Genomic DNA, 18,672 nt, shown 5'->3' on the forward strand with positions numbered 1-18,672 from the left:
ACAGTCCTGCAAGGGTACCAGGGATGTTGTGCATCCCAGGATTTGCTTTTTGCTGCCTGCCTGTCCCCTCTGTCAGACAGCCTGGCCTTTGCAGCAGGAGAACTGACCTACCCCTGAATGGATTCTGCTCTTAGTGCCAGTTTCAGCCCTGTGCAGAGTAAGAGAAGTTGATGTTACAGGTGGTTTCCTTTGATGGGGACGAAGAATATGGTAGTTAAGGAGCAAGTCACGCATCTCACCTTGCAGGATGGATGTCCAAGTGTGGCAGCAGCCATGTTTCTCCACTTTGATTAGCTGTTACAGGTCTGCCAGCGCTGTGGGAGGGCACTGCTCCAATCCCAAACCTGCTGATAAACTGCTGATCCCACCTTCAAAAGCTTGATTAAAACTCCTGGAGATCTTGCAACTGACCTCAAAAACCAGTGGACTCCAGCAGCCTTAAGAATCTTCCTGTATACTGAGGTTTCCGATCCACTGGATGAGCCAGCCCCGTAGGAGGAGGCTCATTGGTGTTGCTGCGGGATCTGTTCATCTCTCCTGATGCTGCCTGCACAGGGCTAAGCTTTCCCACTGTCCCAGTGCCTGAATCTCTTGAATGATTTTTAAAACTGCCACACCTATGTGGTGGAAGTTATTTTTTTGCCCTGCGCTTGTCCTTGACTCCCCAGTGTTTATGAACAGCAGCTTGTCTTTCCTCTGGCTTGCTTCTGCCTTATGTTAAAGCAGCACGCTTGGGAAGCGAGCAATCTGCTCCTGGATAGTACTCATGGCTTGAAGCACTTACATCCCAACATGGTTTCATTTTAAATACAGCATTAATATAAGCTTGTGTTGTATGAGTTGATAATCAGCATCAAGTCTGTTTGGGAATTGGGCTGAAGCAAGCTGGAACATCTTAGGAGCTGCTTTTAAACAGTGATGACATTATCCCATCCTCTGGAGCCTCATCTGAGCTGAGCATGACGGGGATCTGGGAAGGCTGAGAGGGATGCAAGGGGTTGTATCCATGCGTGTAAATACCTGGTGGGGGAAGTAAAGAAGACAGAGCCAGACTCTTCTCCCTCGTGCCTACTGAGAGTACAAGAAGAAGGGGGCACAAACTGAAATATAGCAAATTCAGTTTTAACATAAGAAAAACCTTTTTCCTGCAAAAGTCGTCCAACACCAGAGCAGGTTGCTCACAGACATTTGGAGTCTCCATCCCTGGGGATGTGTGAGGCGTGACCAGACTGGGTGCGGGGCAGCCAGCTCCGCGGCCCCTGCCTGAGCAGCGGTTGGAGTAGAGGCTCAGCAGGGCTCCTAGGCCACCTCAGCTGCTTCCCCCCTGCCCCGGGGACAGGGTGTAAATGGGTGCTGCCTTCCCTGTATGCCTCCTGGCCTGCTCTGGAGTGGGTTCCTCTCTCCGGTAGCTTCCTGGGGGGGGGGGGGTCCTGACCCTGGCTGTCTAATGTAGGCTTCAGTTTGTTAAAACTCATCTCCCTTTAGCTAAACTAACACCTGCCCTGCAGGGCTGGCTGGTATGAGTCACTGCCAGCAAAAGCCACGGGGCTTTGCAGCTAATGGACCTTAGCCTTGCTTGTTAACAAGAACATTTCTCCGGTGGCAGCTCTGCTCTTGCCGAGCCCTGCCTTGGGGTGTCCTTTGAAATGCCTGCAGCAGGCTGGTGCTTTCCCTCTTCCCTTTCTCCCCAGGGATGGGTTACCTGCTCCTGGCAGCCGTGCCAGCTGCTCCCAGGCAGACAGCAGGACTCCAGGACCCAGGCAAAGGAGCTGTTGCTTCTCTCTACCCTGGTTTTTCAGGGTGGATTCTTGGTGTGTTTCCCCAGTGATTTATTTGGTTGTCTGCTCCAGTACAAGCCTGTTTTCTGTCTTCACATCTGCCTCTCCTCACCTGCAGATTGTTTTTCTGCTGGGCTCTTCTGTGGGTGGGAGAAGGTGTGGAGCAGTGGAGAACTCTGGCAGCATTCGTCCCCTCTTGGCCCTGATAAGCTGCTGTTAATTGCACTTGATCCTCCTTTGGGACAGGCATGAGAGGCATAATTATCCAGGGCTCGTTGTTTGTGAGAGGGGTCTCTCCATCGCTGGCCTTGGGCTTCCAGGGTCTTCTCACCCATATGTGCTTGACCACAGGAAGCCAAAGATGCCCTGGAAGCCAAGGAGCGCTACATGGAGGAGATGGCAGACACCGCTGATGCCATTGAAATGGCCACCCTGGACAAGGAGATGGCAGAAGAGCGAGCAGAGTCTCTGCAGCAGGAGGTGGACTCCTTGAAAGAGAAGGTGGAATATCTCACGATGGACCTAGAGATCCTGAAGCACGAGATTGAAGAGAAAGGTGGGAAGGGGTCAGCTTTTGGGTGGTCTCAGCCTGGGTCCCACTGCACAAGGGAGCTCCTCAGTGGGGAGAACACTTGACAGCTTCGGAGCAGTGGTGCCTCCTCGCCGCTGGTTGCGGTGAGGCTGAGGCTTTGCCTCTGCGATCTCCCCCGGCAGCCTGTGGGGCTTTCTGCTCTATCCCCTGCCCCCCAGCCCCACTTGGTTGGCGCAGGTACAACCGTCACACGTGGGCAGGCCAGCAGCAGCTCCGCTGCATCTTCGCTTGGGTCCCGGCCTCACTGGGAGGGCAGAGATGGAACTGCTGCATTTTTGCATCTGAGGACAAACGCTCCTGTCCTAAGCTTAGAGGAGCTCAGGCTTAGTTTTAATGCTTGTCATTTTCCCTGGGGACAGTGGATCCCACCCCAGAGGTGTCTGACTGGGACAGACTTTATGTGGGAGTTTGTTACTTACTGATCCAACCTCCCAGCTTTGCACTGAGCACAGCTTCAAAACCAGTGCCTTACCCTTGCTTTTATTCCCCCAGGGCCTTTTAGCTCTTGGTATTCAAGGTGAGCTTTAAAAATTACACACAGCAGAAGATGAGCCAGCCATTAAACATTTGTAGTATTGGCATTCACCTGAAAACAGTCAAACCCGTAGAAGCAGCAGCTGATGAGGCAGGCAGGCTGAGGGATGTGACAGAAAGGTAAACATTCGAGGGACTAGGAAAATGTGGAGAGGCAGGGAGTAGTCTGTGGGGGGATGTGGAAATTAGGAGCAATGTCTTTGATCTGAGTTTCCTTTCACTGAATTGGGAGGACTGGGAGGGCTGAGAGCTGAGAGCGCCCAGAGTATCCAGCAATACATAACTGCCCGAGCCCAGCGTCTGCTCGGATGCAGCCTGCGGGTTGGTATGGTGGTTTTTCTTCTGCACTAACAGGCTTTGGTGGTGTCAGGGGAATCTCTCGGCCTACGAGTGCAGTGTTATGTGCCAGGCTTCAGTTTTGCTCAGCTGCAGGAGAGAGATGGACGTTTCCCCTTGGTGTGGCGTAGCTGTTCTGTTACTGGTGTTTGTAATGTCACTTAGCGTTAAGAGAACTGAATCTGTTTAGCAGCTGCTATTTCTGCTCAAGCAGAATAATGCTTCCTTTCTACTGCAGGCTCAGATGGAGCAGCATCCAGTTACCAAGTCAAACAGCTGGAGGAGCAAAATGCGAGACTCAAGGAAGCTCTTGTAAGGTAGGAGACCACTTGTGCTCCCCAAAGGCTGGGATGCTGCTGATGGAATTCCTTCCTACAGCATCCCATGCTCTCCTTAGTCTTAACAGCAGCTTGTGTCAGAGCGCTGACCCAAGTACCTCTGCAGAGCAGCCAATGTAACACATGCTGGCTGGTTTTGGATTGTTTTGGAGCTCTGGTGCTCATTTAAGATGCAGCAGAGAAGGGAGAATCTCTTGTCACCAGACACCAACGTAGATTAGGAGAAAATGAGCCACTTCAGAAACCTTGTGCATTTGTATTTCTCTGTGCAGCACAGCTGCAGGTTTATTCAGACAGCCTGTACAGTTCTCCACACGCCTCCTGCACAGGTCCTGCTTCAGGTTTCTTGAGCCTGTTCAGCACCATGACCTGGCTGTTGCCTTTCCCTGGGGAAGCCCGTCTGCCAGGGGCTTTGGGGCTCTTCTTTATGGAAGCTGCATGTGCTTGGTGTAGAGGTTCAGGTGGGGTCCCTCGGGTAGGCACACCACTGCTCGCTGTCCCGCTGCACTCCACTGGTGTGGCCACGGTTCAGTGCCTGCAGGGTGCTGGGTCGCCCTCGGTGCAAGGAACAGCCTGTGCCTACAGGCAGTTGTTCGTGTAGGCCAGGAGCAGGTAGAGGCGGTGGAAGCATCCCCTCCTGAAAGGAAAGACAAGAAACTGCCTTGTAAGGACCTCCAGACCAGTGCATGTCTGGGTGGGAGGCAGAAGGAAAGTCCAAGTGAGAGGAGCTCCCAGTGCTTGCGCTCCCTGGGCAGAGCCACTTCGGGGCATTAGCAGAGCTGTTCACACGGGGGCCTTGGTATACGCATAAGCAAAGCTCTGTTCTCTGCATGTCGAGGCACCTGTCCTTGTCTGTGCTTTGTCTTTTTGCTGCTGCTGAGCCCCTCTTTTACACTGTGAAAGGCTGTGAATGTCTTTTTTTTTCCTTTGCCCACTGGGTTCTTCCTTTCTGTCCTTTAGCCTGTCCCATTTACAGCAATTCTTTCCTGCTACTCTACGCTACTCTGTTGTCTATTTTTCTACATTCTCCTCTTCCATTCTCTCCATCCCCTATCGCTCTCATTCTTTCAAAGGAAGGTGCTGTCTCAGGCACTGATTCAGCCCCATCCCTTGCTGTTACTGAGTTGTTCTCTGGGGATGCTGCTCCTGTCCCCACCAGGGAGAGGCTCCAAAGATGTTCTGCTCGTGCTGCCAATGGGCAGCCAGTGCACGCAGGGGGTCTTGACTCTGCTGGTGCTCACCAAGAGTAATGTCTGGGAAGGGAATGGCTTCTCTTGCTCTGGTACCTGGGTCTCTGCTGGGCTTGTTGTGAGTCTGGTTGCTTTGTCAAAGGATGCGGGACTTATCTGCATCGGAGAAGCAGGAACACGTGAAGCTTCAAAAGCAAATGGAGAAGAAAAACACAGAGCTGGAGTCCCTGCGTCAGCAGAGGGAGAAGCTTCAGGAGGAGGTGAAGCAGGCGGAGAAGACGGTTGATGAGCTAAAGGAGCAGGTGAGCCCGGTGGGGGAAGGGTAGGCAGGGAGGAGAGGTTTGAGGCCCTTTGGGGCATTGAGCAGCTGCCATCAGGCCAGCTTGGCGTCACCTGCTGGCACAGAGCGCTTTCCATCAGTTACTCTTGGAGAGCCACGCTCGGTGATACCACTGCAGGGACTGATACTTCGTGGTCCTTGTGCAAAAGCAAACCCCGTTCCAGCAGTGGAACTGTGCTAGGCTCTGTTTGGCCGTAGGGTGGCTCTGGAACACAGGACACGGGTGATAACGTCGTGCTTGCCAGGGCTGATCTGTGTCCGCTGCTTGCTCAGTGCTGAGCCATCATATCTTCCTGCCTGGGTGATCCTCATGAGGCTTGTTCCTGGCCAGGCTGAGACGTTGGTGCAGGTGTGGGGCAGCCCTTAGGAAGCCCCCAGGAAGGGTCTGCCTTCACTGCAGAGCAGCCTGTGCAATTCCCCTGAACTGCTGTTCCGGGGGGGAACTGGCCTCGCATGCTCTGAGCATAAATTAGCCTGCGTTGCGTAGGAGGTGGGCTGTTAATAGAGGTGATGCTTCTTAATGCGGAGAGACTGAAATGCCCATTCCTCCTTTAATACTGTAGGTGTGTAATGACTCGCCTAGGTGCCCAGGGGGGACAGAGCTTGGAAAGCACTGTCAGAAGTCTGCAAAGACTTGCCCTGAAGGTCAGCATCATTTACACTGACCTGAAACTGTTCAGCCTTGTGCCCTCATGCTGCAGCTAAAGAGCCCGTAGCATCTCTAAGAGCCAAAGCCAAGCCTCTTTTTTCACATGCCTTTCCTTCTGGGGCTGCTGGCTGTTCTGGTTTGAGTTGTTGGCTCTCCTGAGGGACACTGTTCTGCACTATCAGGAGGGAGCTTATGCACTGTCTGGCAAACCCTCGACCTAGGATGGAGACACAGAATTTATCAGCCGTGTCCCACAGCTTGGCAGAGTGATCCCACAGTGATATAAAAGGATTTTTGAGCTGCTTGCTGCGATGTGTTGAGCTCCAGGTTGGAGTGTGGTGTGATGTGATGTGTGCTTGCAGGTGGATGCTGCTTTGGGTGCTGAAGAGATGGTGGAGACTCTGACGGAGAGAAACTTGGACCTGGAGGAGAAGGTCCGGGAGCTGCGTGAGACTGTTGGGGACCTGGTAAGACGATTCCTCTGGCGTAAGGGCTGGTACTGCAGGACTTGCTTGGCTTCCTTCGTGCCTGGTGTGTGGCTGGGCTGGTGGGAGGATGTCGTGGTTTAACACTGGCCAGCAACTGAGCTCCACACAGCTGCTCGCTCACTCCCCCCGGTGGGATAGGGGAGAGAATCGGAAGGGTAGAAGTGAGAAAACTCGTGGGCTGAGATAAAGGTGTTTTAATAGATAAAGCAAAAGCTACACGTGAGCAAAGGAAAAGAAGGAATCCATTCCCCACTCCCCATGGGCAGGCAGGTGCTCAGCCATCCCCAGGACAGCAGGGCTCCATCATGTGTAACGGGGACTTGGGAAGACAAACACTGTGACTGAGTGTCCCCCCTTCCTCCCTCTTCCCTCACAGCTGCCTGCCTGGCAGTGAGGCTGCCCAAGGCACTGGGAGCAGCCTGGCAGCGGTGCCAGGGGGAGCTGGGGAACCTCTCCGCAGGCGTTGTGCTCAGTGCCGCTTCCAAGCGGTGCACCCTTCTGCTCTGCAGAGCAAGCCCCTTGCATCCCAGGGTGCTCCTCTGCCCTGCTCCAAAAATGTCCAACTGCCCTCGCTTGCTAAGCTGTGTTGTAACCAAGTCCGTGCTGCCTCCTCCTTGCCAGGAAGCCATGAACGAGATGAATGACGAGCTGCAGGAAAATGCCCGGGAGACGGAGCTGGAGCTACGGGAGCAGCTGGATATGGCAACGGCACGGGTCCGCGAGGCAGAGAAGCGTGTGGAGGCTGCACAGGAGACTGTGGCCGACTACCAGCAGACCATCAAAAAATACAGAGAGCTGACGGCACACCTTCAGGTGCGGCCCCTCGATGCCCTCCGCGTGGCAGTGGGGTAGTGCCCACCGGAGCCGTGCTGCTCTGGGAGCCCACTGTGGCAACAAGGAGACCAAGCATGTGTAGGCAAGAGCATTCCCAGAGGTGATCCCTGGGTGTGGGGACAGCTGCCTCCAGCTCTCCTGGGAGAGGGGCATGGCAGAACACAGATGGCTGATGCCCAAGAGCGGGTTCCTCACTGACCCTTCCAGGGCACCTCCAGCAGTGCCAGACTACGTGTGCTTCTCTGACCTCTGACAGCCCTGCCTGTCCCTCTGCCTGTGTCCAGACAGAGCTCGCTGGTAGAGCCCCTGCTGAAGTCAGCGCTGTAAATACTGGGGAACACGTGGCTGTTTCAGCCTTGTACTGCGCTGTGCTGCTTGTGCTCCAGGCTTGGGAACCGAGTCCTGGAAAAAACAGAATAGTGTGGGGTTGTTCCAGCGCTGGGCTTGGTTCTCCTGGGCTTTCCTGGCAGTGAAAGGGGATGGGTAATGAGTCTGTGTGGATTTCTTGGCTTTAACACAGCCTGCTGTCAGCCGAGTGTTTGGAAAGCTCTTGCATTCCCCTTCCTTATTTTCATCCATCATTGTGCATGTTGCACAATGAGCCCCCGGTCCTCCACCCTGCCCTCCCGGAGGAAGAGGCATTGGGAGGTTACGTGTGGGTGTGCTGCAGAGGGTGTGGGATTACAGATCTCCTCTGTGCTGCTTTTCTGTGTGTCTCATCACAGCTTCTTTCTGTGCTCAGGACGTGAACCGGGAACTCATGAGTCAGCAAGAAGCATCTGCTGAGAAACAGCAGCAGCCTCCTCCTGAGATGTTTGACTTCAAGATTAAATTTGCGGAGACAAAAGCCCACGCTAAGGTAGGGCCAGCAAGAGAGCTGCGCACCAGGCGTGTGAACTGAGCAGAGTGCATTCATTCCCGTGTGCAAGGCTCCTGGAACAGCAGTGCCGAGACACGGCACCGGCACGTCAGTGCCAGGCTCAGGGTGGGCATTCCCCACATGTTGGGGCTGGCTGTGAGCCACAGCTCTCAGAGTTGGCCTGCAGCTCTCGTGCCAGCCATGGAAGCAGGCAGAGGCAACTGTCAGGAGCTGGGAGGAAGATGGGGCATGGAATGGAAGGGAGGAAGCTACCAGTGTGTGACGCACTACTGTCACTAGCGTGCACGTGGATGTGTGCAGGGAAGGCTTGATCAAGCAGACCGGTTTAATCAGGAGAAAAAACAACTCTGCCTTTGCTCCTGTGTGGTTTCTGTGCCAGGGGGTTGGCATGGGCTGTGCAGAGACTCCCCTGCTCCGCTCCTGGCCAAGCTGCAGCCAAAAGGCCCTGAGGTTCTTTCGTTGCTGCTGCTGCCTGTCAGTGGAACCAGGCTCTTGCTGTACCCAGGGTTAGACCAGAGCTCCAGACCAGTCCCTGGGCACCTCCACAGAGCACCAGTTGGTAAAAGAGTCATAGAATCACAGCATGGTTTGGGTTGGAAGGGACCTTAAAGCCCACCCAGTCCCACCCCCCTGCCATGGGCAGGGACACCTCCCACCAGCCCAGGTTGCTCCAAGCCCCGTCCAGCCTGGCCTGGGACGCTGCCAGGGATGGGGCATCCACAGCTGCTCTGGGCAGCCTGTGCCAGCGCCTCGCCACCCTCACAGGGAAGAATTTCTTCCTAATATCTGATCTGAATCTCCCCTCTTTCAGCTTGAAGCCATTCCCCCTCGTCCCATCGCTACACGCCCTTGTGAAAAGCCCCTCCAGCTTTCTTGCAGCCCCTTCAGGCACTGGGAGGTGCTCTAAGGTCTCCCCGAAGCTTTCTCCTCTCCAGGCTGAACCACCCCAACTCTCCCAGCCTGTCACCCGGCGCCTCTGGGCACTCCAGCCTCTGACCATCTTTGTGGCCTCCTCTGGACCTGTTCCAACAGGTCCATGTAATAAGAAATGTTTCCTGTGCCAGTTGGGGAGTGAGGCATTAGCTGTGTTCCAGGCGGGAAGAGGTTTTGACTTTTTAAGATACCACGCAGGCTGGGATGCACTGGGCTGGGGAGGGAAGTGAGCAGGGGCCGCCTTGACCATGTGTCTCCTGCAGGCCATCGAGATGGAGCTGCGCCAGATGGAGGTGCAGCAGGCCAACCGGCACGTCTCCCTCCTCACCTCCTTCATGCCCGACAGCTTCCTGCGCCACGGAGGGGACCACGACTGCATCCTGGTGCTGCTGCTTATTCCTCGGCTCATCTGCAAGGTGGGTGGGTGCCCCGGCTCCTGCCTGCCGGGGGGCATTAGGCCTTGTCAAGAGGTTGTGTTAATTCTTACTTTGAAGCTCTGAGCTGGGGCTGTCTCCTGAGCTGGGCTGATGGGGCTTGGGGTGTCATCCTCAAACTCGTTGTGCTGTGTGGGCTAGCCAGGAGTTGGTGGCTGCACCTCGGCTCTGTGGGAAATACATGGTTTCATTCTGTCCCAGTTGAATTTGGGATTTCGAATGTTTACTTGTTTGAGTACTTTCAAAATTGTTTGGGAGAAGGGAGGAGGAGGAAGCAGGAGTCCCTGGTGGTGGGTCAGTGGCTGGAGCGCTCAGCGATGGTACCGGGGGGTCAGGCCTGGCAGTTTGGACAGGGCAGGCGCCTGAGCCTCGGTGTCTGGCAGCACTGCCTGGGGGTCTGGTGCTTGGCTGTCCCACTGATTCCCCTTCTGCGCTGCAGAAATCTTTCCCAGGCAAGTTTGCTTTTTTTGGGGGGTGTGTGGAGGTGTTTGGCTGGTCCGTGGCCAAGTGGCACAGACTAGAGCAAGCACAGGAAGACTGAAGGTGTGCCCTCTTCCCCCACAGGCTGAGCTGATCAGCAAACAGGCCCAGGAGAAGTTTGATCTAAACGAAAACTGTGCGGAGCGCACCGGCCTCCGGGGTGCCGCGGGAGAGCAGCTGAGCTTTGCTGCCGGGCTGGTCTATTCCCTGAGCCTGCTGCAGGCTACGCTGCACAAATACGAACAGTGAGTGCCCAGCCCTTCTCCTCGCCCTTGCTTCCCACCCACTGTGCCGCCTGGAAGCACAGAGGACCTCTGCAGCCTCGCAGCAAGGCCTGGTCCCTCTGGAGTTAAAGACATTTTGGCAGCTGGGCTAGAAAAAAAGGCTGAGGGATCCCATTTATTGCCTTGTGGTAGGGTTATTCACCTCTCTTGTAACTCTCTCTCTGTTTTCCTAAGAATTGACACATGAAGGGATCCAGTTCTCTAGCACGTGTTGCTTATTCTTCAGCTGTGACCGTGTTTTGAGGCCAGAAGTAGCCTTGGTGCATTGATTTTTCCATCTGTCCCGCCAGGAGATGCATCACAGTCACTTGCTGAGCTTGACTGTATTTGGGATTGCCTCTGGGCTTCAGTCCCCAGGAGCAGGCTCACCTCTGCAGCCTTGTGCCCTCCCCATGAGTGCCCAGGGCTGAGTCCAGTGCAGAAGGTTTCGGGCTCCGTCAGCCTGAACCCCTTGGTCAGTGTGAGCCCGCTGCTGGGCAGGCTGACAGCGCTGAGGAGCCGGGGCTTGCCTCCCACACCGGGGATCCCTTCGGACACCGAATGGCTGTGGCTGGGGAGGGTACTCGCCTTGAGGCTTGCTGGGCTTTGCTCCCAGGGAAGTGGCTCAGTCTGAACCACATCCCTTTGCTCCCGCACCGGCATGGCTGAAGAACTCATAAAGTTTCCTCCTGCCTCCAGCACTGCTTTCTGGCTTAGAGCCTGGAGTGCTTTTCTGTTCTGGGGCTCCCTTTCCTGTAGCTCCCAGGCAGCCTTGTTTTCTACAGATATTTTTTCCTTCCTTAACTTCTCTAGCTGCGGTGCTCCTGGGGGTCCAGCTGGTGCTCCTGGGGGTTCTGGTGGTCCAAGATTGGCACCCAGAAGCAAAGCCCTCTATTGATGCTGTCTGGAGTGTGTGCCTGTCCCAGTCAAGCCGACAGTGTCTGTGTTCCCTAACCAGGGCCCTGAACAAATGCAGTGTGGAGGTGTATAAGAAGGTGGGGATGCTGTACCCCGAGATGAGCGTCCATGAGCGCTCGCTGGACTTCCTGATTGAGCTGCTGCACAAAGACCAGCTGGACGAGACTGTCAATGTGGAGCCGCTGACCAAAGCCATCAAGTACTACCAGGTGGGTCTGCACAGCCAAGAGCGATGGGCTCTTGGCCAGGCTAGGCATGTTTCTGACCAGCAGGGTGGGGAACTGGTGCAGCCCCACCAGTGTGTGCCATGGCTGGGTGCCCTTGGGTACGTCGTTCACGTTGATAAGCTGTGAATAAGCTTGTTGGTAGCACTTCCCTTTGCATGTTTTTCACCTCCAGAGCCTGTGACTGTGTTGCCTGGGGGCTGTGTTCTCTGCTCTCCATTCCTGGGAGGAGGCAAGCAGAAAGGATGCAGTCCTCCCATCCTGTGTTTCGGTTAAGAATATTCCTTAACAGTTTCTGTAGCTGCATGCTGCAGACCAGGGTTGCTGACCTTTTGCATTAAGGGCCACCAGCTCTTGCAGAGGGCAGAGCGTTCGGTTCTGGTGGGGGTCACTGCAAGAGTTTTCACTTCCAGTTAAAAATGAGGCTAAACCCTCAACGTTTGGTATTTTTATGTTACGCGTTTCCTCATTTGGTTTGTTTGCTTGCATGTGCAGAAGCATTTGAGGGGTGCTGATCTCTGCCACTCTCTGTCTCCACCTAGCACCTGTACAGCATCCACCTGGCTGACCAGGCTGAGGACTGCACGATGCAGCTGGCCGACCATGTCAAGGTGAAGCGGGGAAAAAAACCTGACTCTTTCTTTCCTGTATGTTTTCTGTCTTTGCCCTCTCTGCGTAAGTCAGAGTGCCTCTTCTCCCCCTCGCCCCATTGCAGTCACTTCTCCCCCTCGCCCCATTGCAGTCACTTCTCCCCCTCGCCCCATTGCAGTCACTTCTCCCCCTCGCCCCATTGCAGTCACTTCTCCCCCTCGCCCCATTGCAGTCACTTCTCCCCCTCGCCCCATTGCAGTCACTTCTCCCCCTCGCCCCATTGCAGTCACTTCTCCCCCTCGCCCCATTGCAGTCACTTCTCCCCCTCGCCCCATTGCAGTCACTTCTCCCCCTCGCCCCATTGCAGTCACTTCTCCCCAGCTCCTGCTGCCAGTGGTGGCACAGAGGTGATGAGGGCTCCCAGATCAGGGAAGGGGGAATAAGATGTGGGGCCATTTGCCCTGCAGACATCTGGGTAGAAAGTCAAGAGCAGCAGGGAGAGTATGGAGAAACTCCTGTCTAAGAGGGAGTGTTGTACTGCCCCGAGCTTCTAGGGGAAGCACTGGTGTCCTGTGCTCCATGGAGTAAGCCAAAAATCAGCTGAATGCCTCAGCCTGTTTTCCTGCTCCTGTAAATCCTGGAGTCATGGCAGGGTGGTGTACAGAGAGTCCATCCTGAAATGCCTGAGACCAAAGCCCTGGTTTACCCTGGAGCAGCTCCCTTGCCTGGTCTGTGCTTTGCCCCAAGCTGACGGTACCTGGTTTGTGCTCCGCAGTTCACCCAGAGTGCCTTGGACTGCATGGGGGTGGAGGTGTGCCGGCTGCGATCCTTCCTCCAGGTAGGACATGCCCAGGCTGGCTCCACGGGGCTCTAGCGAGGGTTGTGCTGGGTTCCGTTCACCGATGCTCCCTCTGTCAGTTATACTGAGGTCCTTTCTCTGCACCCCAGGCTGGGCAGGAGGCATCCGACCTTGCCATCCTCCTCAAGGACCTGGAGACCTCGTGCAGTGACATTCGCCAGTTTTGCAAAAAGATCAGGCGCCGCATGCCTGGGACGGATGCTCCAGGTATCCCTGCGGCACTGGGCTTCGGGCAGCAGGTGAGCTGGCTGGCGGAGCGGGGCACCCTAGCGCTGCCCAGCATGGGGCCATCTTAGCCACACATTGGGAGCTGTGGGCTGTACTGGGCATGCATCAAATGCTGATGGATCACTGCTGTCCTTGCTGGCTCCAGGGAGGGAGGGTGCTGGTGTCTGTGCCCTGCTTGCGCTGAGCAGCAACCCACTGCTCAGGCAGAGGAAAAAGGTGTGAGCGGAGGTGGGATGTAATGTCTCTGGGTGTTGTGCTTCTAGTTGGGATGAAGACATGGGCTTCGTAACCTACTTTTCTCCAGTCTTCAGTTTCTTTTTATCTTTTCTGGTGTTTCCCATCTTCCTAGTGATGCTTCAGCAGCAAGTTACAGTCCTAGCAGCCATTGAGACTAGGCTGAGGCCAGCGTTGTGCAGCCAGGAGCTTCCCCAGCGCCAGGGGAGCGAGCTGGAATGCAGCCCGTTTGTCTGTGCCTTTCTCAACCATCCTGCTTCTGCCCCACTTCCAGGTGTCGGACACGCTGCTGGACTGCCGCAAGCACCTAACATGGGTGGTGGCTGTGCTGCAGGAGGTGGCCGCTGCTGGGGCGCAGATGATTGCTCCTCTGGCAGAGAACGAGGGGCTGCAGGCGGTGAAGCTGGAGGATCTGGCCTTCAAAGCAAGCGAGCAGGTGGGAAATCCCTTTCCGGACTGCTCCCCCTTCCCTGCTGCAGCGCGGCGCAGCCGGGACCCATCTCACTCCAGTGTTACGGACCTGCCCTTGAGCAGCTCTGGATGGGAGAGCCTTGTGGAGGCTGGGAATGAACTCCTGGGAATATGGCCAAATGCCAAAATGCCAAAGACTTTGTGTTCACCTGCTCTGTGCTGTCATTCCCCCCGGCTGGCTTTGCTCCGCAGCCACGCAAAGGGACTGCAGCCTCAAGGCCTGTGGCATGTTGTGGGGAGTCAGGAGGGGGCTGTAGTGGGGGCTGTCAGCCCAGCCCGCAGCTACCTGCCACTTTCTTCCCATGCTTTGCAGATTTATGGCATGCAGGGCATCAACCCCTATGAGTGTCTGCGTCAGTCTTGCAGCATCCTCATTGCAACCATGAACAAGATGGCCACAGCGATGCAGGAGGGAGAATACGACGCGGATAGGCCACAGTCCAAGGTGGGCTTCAGCTGGGGCAGGGGCCTCGGGCACAGCAGGAGCATCCGAGCTGCTCTGTAATCTCCCACGGTCCTGCTGTGCCCTCCCCTGGCAGGAGACTGGCTTCTGGGTGCGATGTGGGGCAGAGAGCTGTGGAGGTGCAGCAGCTGCCTGCAGGATTTGGGGAGGCTGGGAACGGTCATTCCCCTTCTTGCCGCATGGACCCATCTGCAGTTACTGGAATTCTGCATAAAATACTGATTTTGTATCTTGTTCCTCTGGTCTCCGTTGCAGCCCACCCCACCTGCTGACCTACGGGCAGCAGCTCTTCGGGCAGAGATCACTGATGCTGAAGGGCTGGGGCTTAAGCTGGAGGACAGGGAGACAGTCATCAAAGAACTGAAAAAGTCCCTCAAGATCAAGGTAAGCAGTTCTTCGGTTGATCTCTGCCTTCCTGGCTGGTCAGTGAAAAGATGTTTGCTGCTGTAATGGTCGTGTTCGTGCTCCAGGTGATTTGTTGCATGTGGAGCCAATGGTCCCGAGTCCCAGGCAGATCTTCTCCTGGAAATACCCTTCCAGCTGCCAGGGAGGTGCTGCCTGCCTGGTACCTCCCTGCCAGGGACTGGCCTGGCCTTTCCCCCATGCCATTCTGCGACGGCGAGTAGTGGTGCTGGGTGCCTGTGCCTGGGTGCCAAGCGTAGGCACAGTGTGGGTAGGAGCTGTGATTTCTGTGCGGGCTCCCACCAGGCACTGCAAGGAGCTTCTCCTCGTGCCCGCTATCCCCAGGCCCTGGAGCTCTCTGAATTTCTTTCCTGCTGCTCCAGGGCGAGGAGCTCAGTGAAGCAAATGTGCGGCTCAGCCTCCTGGAGAAGAAGCTGGACAGTGCATCCAAGGATGCAGATGACCGTGTGGAAAAGATACAGACAAAGCTGGATGAGACCCAGACGCTGCTCAAAAAGAAAGAGAAGTAAGTGTGAGAGGGGGCTGCTGTTGGAGGGTCTCTGGTGAGGAGTGGACAGCTGGTGGTCCTTTGGGCTGACTGGGAGGACTTGTGGGTTAGTGGAGGATCCACAGGGGAACCAGCATATTTTAATGGTGCGTGGCAGAGCTCAGGCTGGCAGAGGGTCCTGGGAAAGGTCCTGTTCAAATGCTCTTGTGGAAAGGGCTGTTGTCCCGGCATGTTCTTACCACCATTACTGTGCTCCACATGCCTCTTGCCACAAGTGTGTTGGCAGAGCGACTGGTGGAGGAGCAGGGAGGTGCAGCCTGCAGGGCGGAGGGAGGACTGCCTGGTGGTGTGAAAGCTGGGCAAAACAGCTGAGGAGACGCTGTGTTCGTATGGATAAACACTTCCTTTGTGTGCTGTGCTGCGGTCTGCAGTGGAGGCTGGTGGCGCTCCAGCTTCTGGGTCAGCAGGTTTGGGCTTGAAGCAGGATGCGTGGCAAAGCCAGGAGCTCTTGGGTCCTGGACTGCTTGCCTCTTTCCTTTGGAGGAGCGTCTCCGGGTACACCTGTGACTCTGTGTGCTCTTCCCAGGGAGTTTGAGGAGACCATGGATGCTCTTCAGGCAGATATCGATCAGCTGGAATCAGAGAAAGTGGAGCTGAAGCAGCGCTTGAACAACCAGTCAAAGCGAACCATTGAGGGCCTGCGCGGCGCCCCTGCCTCCGGAGTGGCCTCCATCGTGTCTGGCATTGCCGGAGGTGCGTAACCAGCGTCCCCAGAGCGCTCAAACACTTCTGCAGCTGGTGTGGGGCATGTGCAGGCTGGAAAGGGAGCCTGGGATGTCCTCCCGACATGGAGCCCGGGAGCTGTCGGGGGGGATACCCTGCGGTGCCTGCCTGGGAGCTCAGGCTGCCGGCAGGAGCTTGGGAACATGCTCTGACAGCCAGCCGTGCTGCCTGCCAGCCCTCCCACGGCGAGCCAGAGCCCCCCCTGCGCTGGCAGCGGAGAGGGCAGGGGGCATGCAGGCTGTAATGATTTTGGGGGTGTGGGGAGCGCCGGCAGCTCCCCAGTGCTGTCTAGCAGTTCCCTGCTCAGGTGGGCAGGGCAGCGGCGGCACCCCTGTGGAGCTAGCCTGGGTGTCCCTGTGGGGGGCCCTTGGTGGCGGGGCACCCCGCTCTGGCTGCTGTAGCACCCAGTCTGTGGGCCCATCCTCCCACTGGGATGCTCCCATGGCCCTGATACTCCCATGGCGACACAGTGGTGTGCGCCTGCCAGCTGGCATGTCCTTGCTGCAGGCAGTACCCACCTGTGCTGCTGCTCCTCTCCAAGGCAGGGCAGGCAGGTTAATGTAAAATCAGTGCAAGATGAGAATCAAGCCGTTTTGGCCACATGTGAGGATAGACTGACTATTTCTTTCTGTTTTAGTCTCTGCTAATGGTGGTAAGTGAGCCTCAAGAAAACTGGATGCTTTAATTTGGAAAAAAAAAATTTCCTTCAGTGTCTGGAGCTCAGGTTTTTCAACTTTTTTTTCAGACCTGAGGCTGCAGGTCCTCGCACCGGCTAGCTGGGGTGTTAGCGCTTTCCTTGTCACTCTGGAGGAAAAGTCCTGCAAAAACTGCTGGTGTCAGAAGCAGGTCTTCCGCATCTTTGTCAGGAGCTCTGGCTGTAGGATAGCCACAGAACTGAGAGCTCGGGTGTCCTTCAGGACCGTGACCAGGGTGGCTGTGGAGTAGCCTGGCCCTCTGGCCCCAGCGTGGCAGGGATCCAGTGGGTGCCTGATCCTTTTCACCTGATTTGGGTCAGGTGTACCTGGATACAGCCTGGCTGCTGGTATCCAGCAGCTTCTGGCCCTATTGGAGCTGCGGCCTCTCGCTGAGTCACTGTGGCCACATGCTCTGGCTCCTGGGGACACTGGCAGCGTGTTCTCACTCCCAAACAGCATATGCAGCGCCGTGAGCATGGTGCCGGCACCAGCCTGCTCACCAGCTCTGGATTTCAGAGAAGGGAGCTGGGGGCACAGGGAGTGCGTCCCGGAGGCACCCCAGCTCTCAGGGGTGCAGTGCACAGCGGGTGCAGCGGGGCAGCCTGCGGGTGCTGCTCCTCTGCCCCTGCGCAGGGGGGCTCAGGCAGAGCAGCTTGGAGCAGGTCAGCGTGGGCCACCAGGCCTCGGGGCACGCAGCAGGGTGGGGCTGTCATGGGCCAGCTCTGCAGGAGCCGCACCATGGGTGCATGCCTGTCCCGCTCGGGTCACGCATGGCCGCGCTTACAGCCAGGGCTCACTGGCTCCTGGCCAGATCCAGCAGCAGCAGCACACGGAGCCCCACTGCCCCAGCAGGGCCACTGGGATGGTCACTGCTCCCAGGATCAGGGGAATGGGGGTTGGCACAGGACACAGCCATGGCTGACCAGAGCTTCTCTGGCCATGGCTCCTCTCAGACTCAATCCTCGGCTTTAATTCTGCTTCTTCTTGTCTTTCCTCTGGCTCCTCTCCTTGTACTGCAGAGGAACAGCAGAGAGGTACGGTACTGCACCCCAGCATGCCAGTGCTCCCCGCCACCTCCAGCCCCCAGAAGTGCATGCCAGGGGAGGACTAGCGTCCCAAGGCACCCAAGCATGGCCCTGGGACAAGGCTTGGTTTGGGAGCAGGGGGAAGGATGCAGGTCCTGCTCAAGGGCAGCACTTGGCTCAGAGGCCAAGCAGCCTGTGGCGCAGGGGAGCTCGAAGCTGGTGTGCACCTGGACAGCACCAGGAGCCCAAGAAGGGAGTGATGAGCATGAAACCCCTACAGGTGCAGGGTGGTGCGACTCCCGCAGCGGAGAGATGGGTCCCCACAGTGCCCAGAGCCTGGCACAGCCCCACATCTTTGGGAAGTGGGCACTGGGAGTGCCAGGCTGCTGAGGAGACATGTGGGGGTGAGGTGCTGCCCCAGCCTGCTAGCATCTTGGCCTTCTCCATGGGAGGTGCCGCATGTCGGTGATGGCTCCATCAGTGTGTGGGCACACATGGGCAGGCCCTGCTTCCCCCTGTGCTGCAGGCACTCATCCCTTTGCTGAGTCTGTCTGCATGTCCAGCACTGCTCTAGCAGTCCTGCTCCACGCTCACATGTGATGTTGCTGATGCTGTTCGTGCCTGTCCGCAGGTGTAGGTGCCGGCCAGGTGACAGGAGGTGGCTCAGGACCTGTCCAGGTGAAGGACTCACCTCTTCTTCTCCAGCAAATTGATGCCCTGCAGCTTTCCATCAAGCACCTCAAGAATGAGAACAACCAGCTCAAGGTGAGGTGCAGGGAGGTGTCTCACCCTGTGGCGGGTCCCCGGGCGCCGCCGATGTGCTCCCTCCCGTGCGGCAGAGCAGCTCTGCCCTCTGCACTGTGGGTTTCCTCCAGAAAAGAAACGGGAATGGTAAGAGGCATGTTGGACTCTGCTGTACAAAGTGGGGCTCTGCAAGGAGTCCGGCCAGGGCACAGCTGCACTGTTCCTGTTTCTGCAGCCAGAAGCTCAGGCTGCACCCTAGGAGCATGGCAGCCAGAGGGAAGGGCTGTCCCACGGCGCTGCGGCACTGCTCGGGGGCGTTCATCTCCCTGCATCAGCAGGCTCTGGGCTGGGGGCTTGCCACAGGTTGGCGCCTGCCTTCGGCTGGTGGTCTTGGGCAAAGTTGTGTCCCAGGAGGCCAGGGAGGGTGGTCTGCCTGGGATGTAGTGTACCTGGGATAA

The 18,672-nt window shown here is 56.7% G+C and overlaps 1 protein-coding gene across 10 annotated transcripts in view; it reads left to right on the forward strand.

Annotated features, from left to right (window-relative positions):
- Window positions 1-18,672, forward strand: part of DCTN1 (dynactin subunit 1) — an 84,686-nt gene that overhangs the window by 63,115 nt on the left and 2,899 nt on the right. For 7 of the 10 annotated variants that reach the window (XM_055702888.1, XM_055702896.1, XM_055702904.1 and 4 more), the window contains 19 exons: window positions 2,130-2,334; window positions 3,479-3,557; window positions 4,911-5,070; window positions 6,120-6,224; window positions 6,867-7,058; window positions 7,822-7,938; window positions 9,156-9,308; window positions 9,891-10,051; window positions 11,028-11,196; window positions 11,754-11,822; window positions 12,578-12,640; window positions 12,751-12,900; window positions 13,398-13,559; window positions 13,908-14,039; window positions 14,313-14,441; window positions 14,843-14,985; window positions 15,554-15,720; window positions 17,465-17,479; window positions 18,102-18,235. In XM_055702888.1, the coding sequence (XP_055558863.1) occupies window positions 2,130-2,334; window positions 3,479-3,557; window positions 4,911-5,070; window positions 6,120-6,224; window positions 6,867-7,058; window positions 7,822-7,938; window positions 9,156-9,308; window positions 9,891-10,051; window positions 11,028-11,196; window positions 11,754-11,822; window positions 12,578-12,640; window positions 12,751-12,900; window positions 13,398-13,559; window positions 13,908-14,039; window positions 14,313-14,441; window positions 14,843-14,985; window positions 15,554-15,720; window positions 17,465-17,479; window positions 18,102-18,235 (2,505 nt within the window). The remainder of the gene's footprint in view (window positions 1-2,129; window positions 2,335-3,478; window positions 3,558-4,910; window positions 5,071-6,119; window positions 6,225-6,866; window positions 7,059-7,821; window positions 7,939-9,155; window positions 9,309-9,890; window positions 10,052-11,027; window positions 11,197-11,753; window positions 11,823-12,577; window positions 12,641-12,750; window positions 12,901-13,397; window positions 13,560-13,907; window positions 14,040-14,312; window positions 14,442-14,842; window positions 14,986-15,553; window positions 15,721-17,464; window positions 17,480-18,101; window positions 18,236-18,672) is intronic. The other 3 variants (XM_055702891.1, XM_055702915.1, XM_055702947.1) reach the window with 1 other exon arrangement.

Source organism: Falco cherrug, chromosome 1, assembly GCF_023634085.1.
Source record: "Falco cherrug isolate bFalChe1 chromosome 1, bFalChe1.pri, whole genome shotgun sequence".
Classification (NCBI taxonomy): Eukaryota; Metazoa; Chordata; class Aves; order Falconiformes; family Falconidae; genus Falco; species Falco cherrug.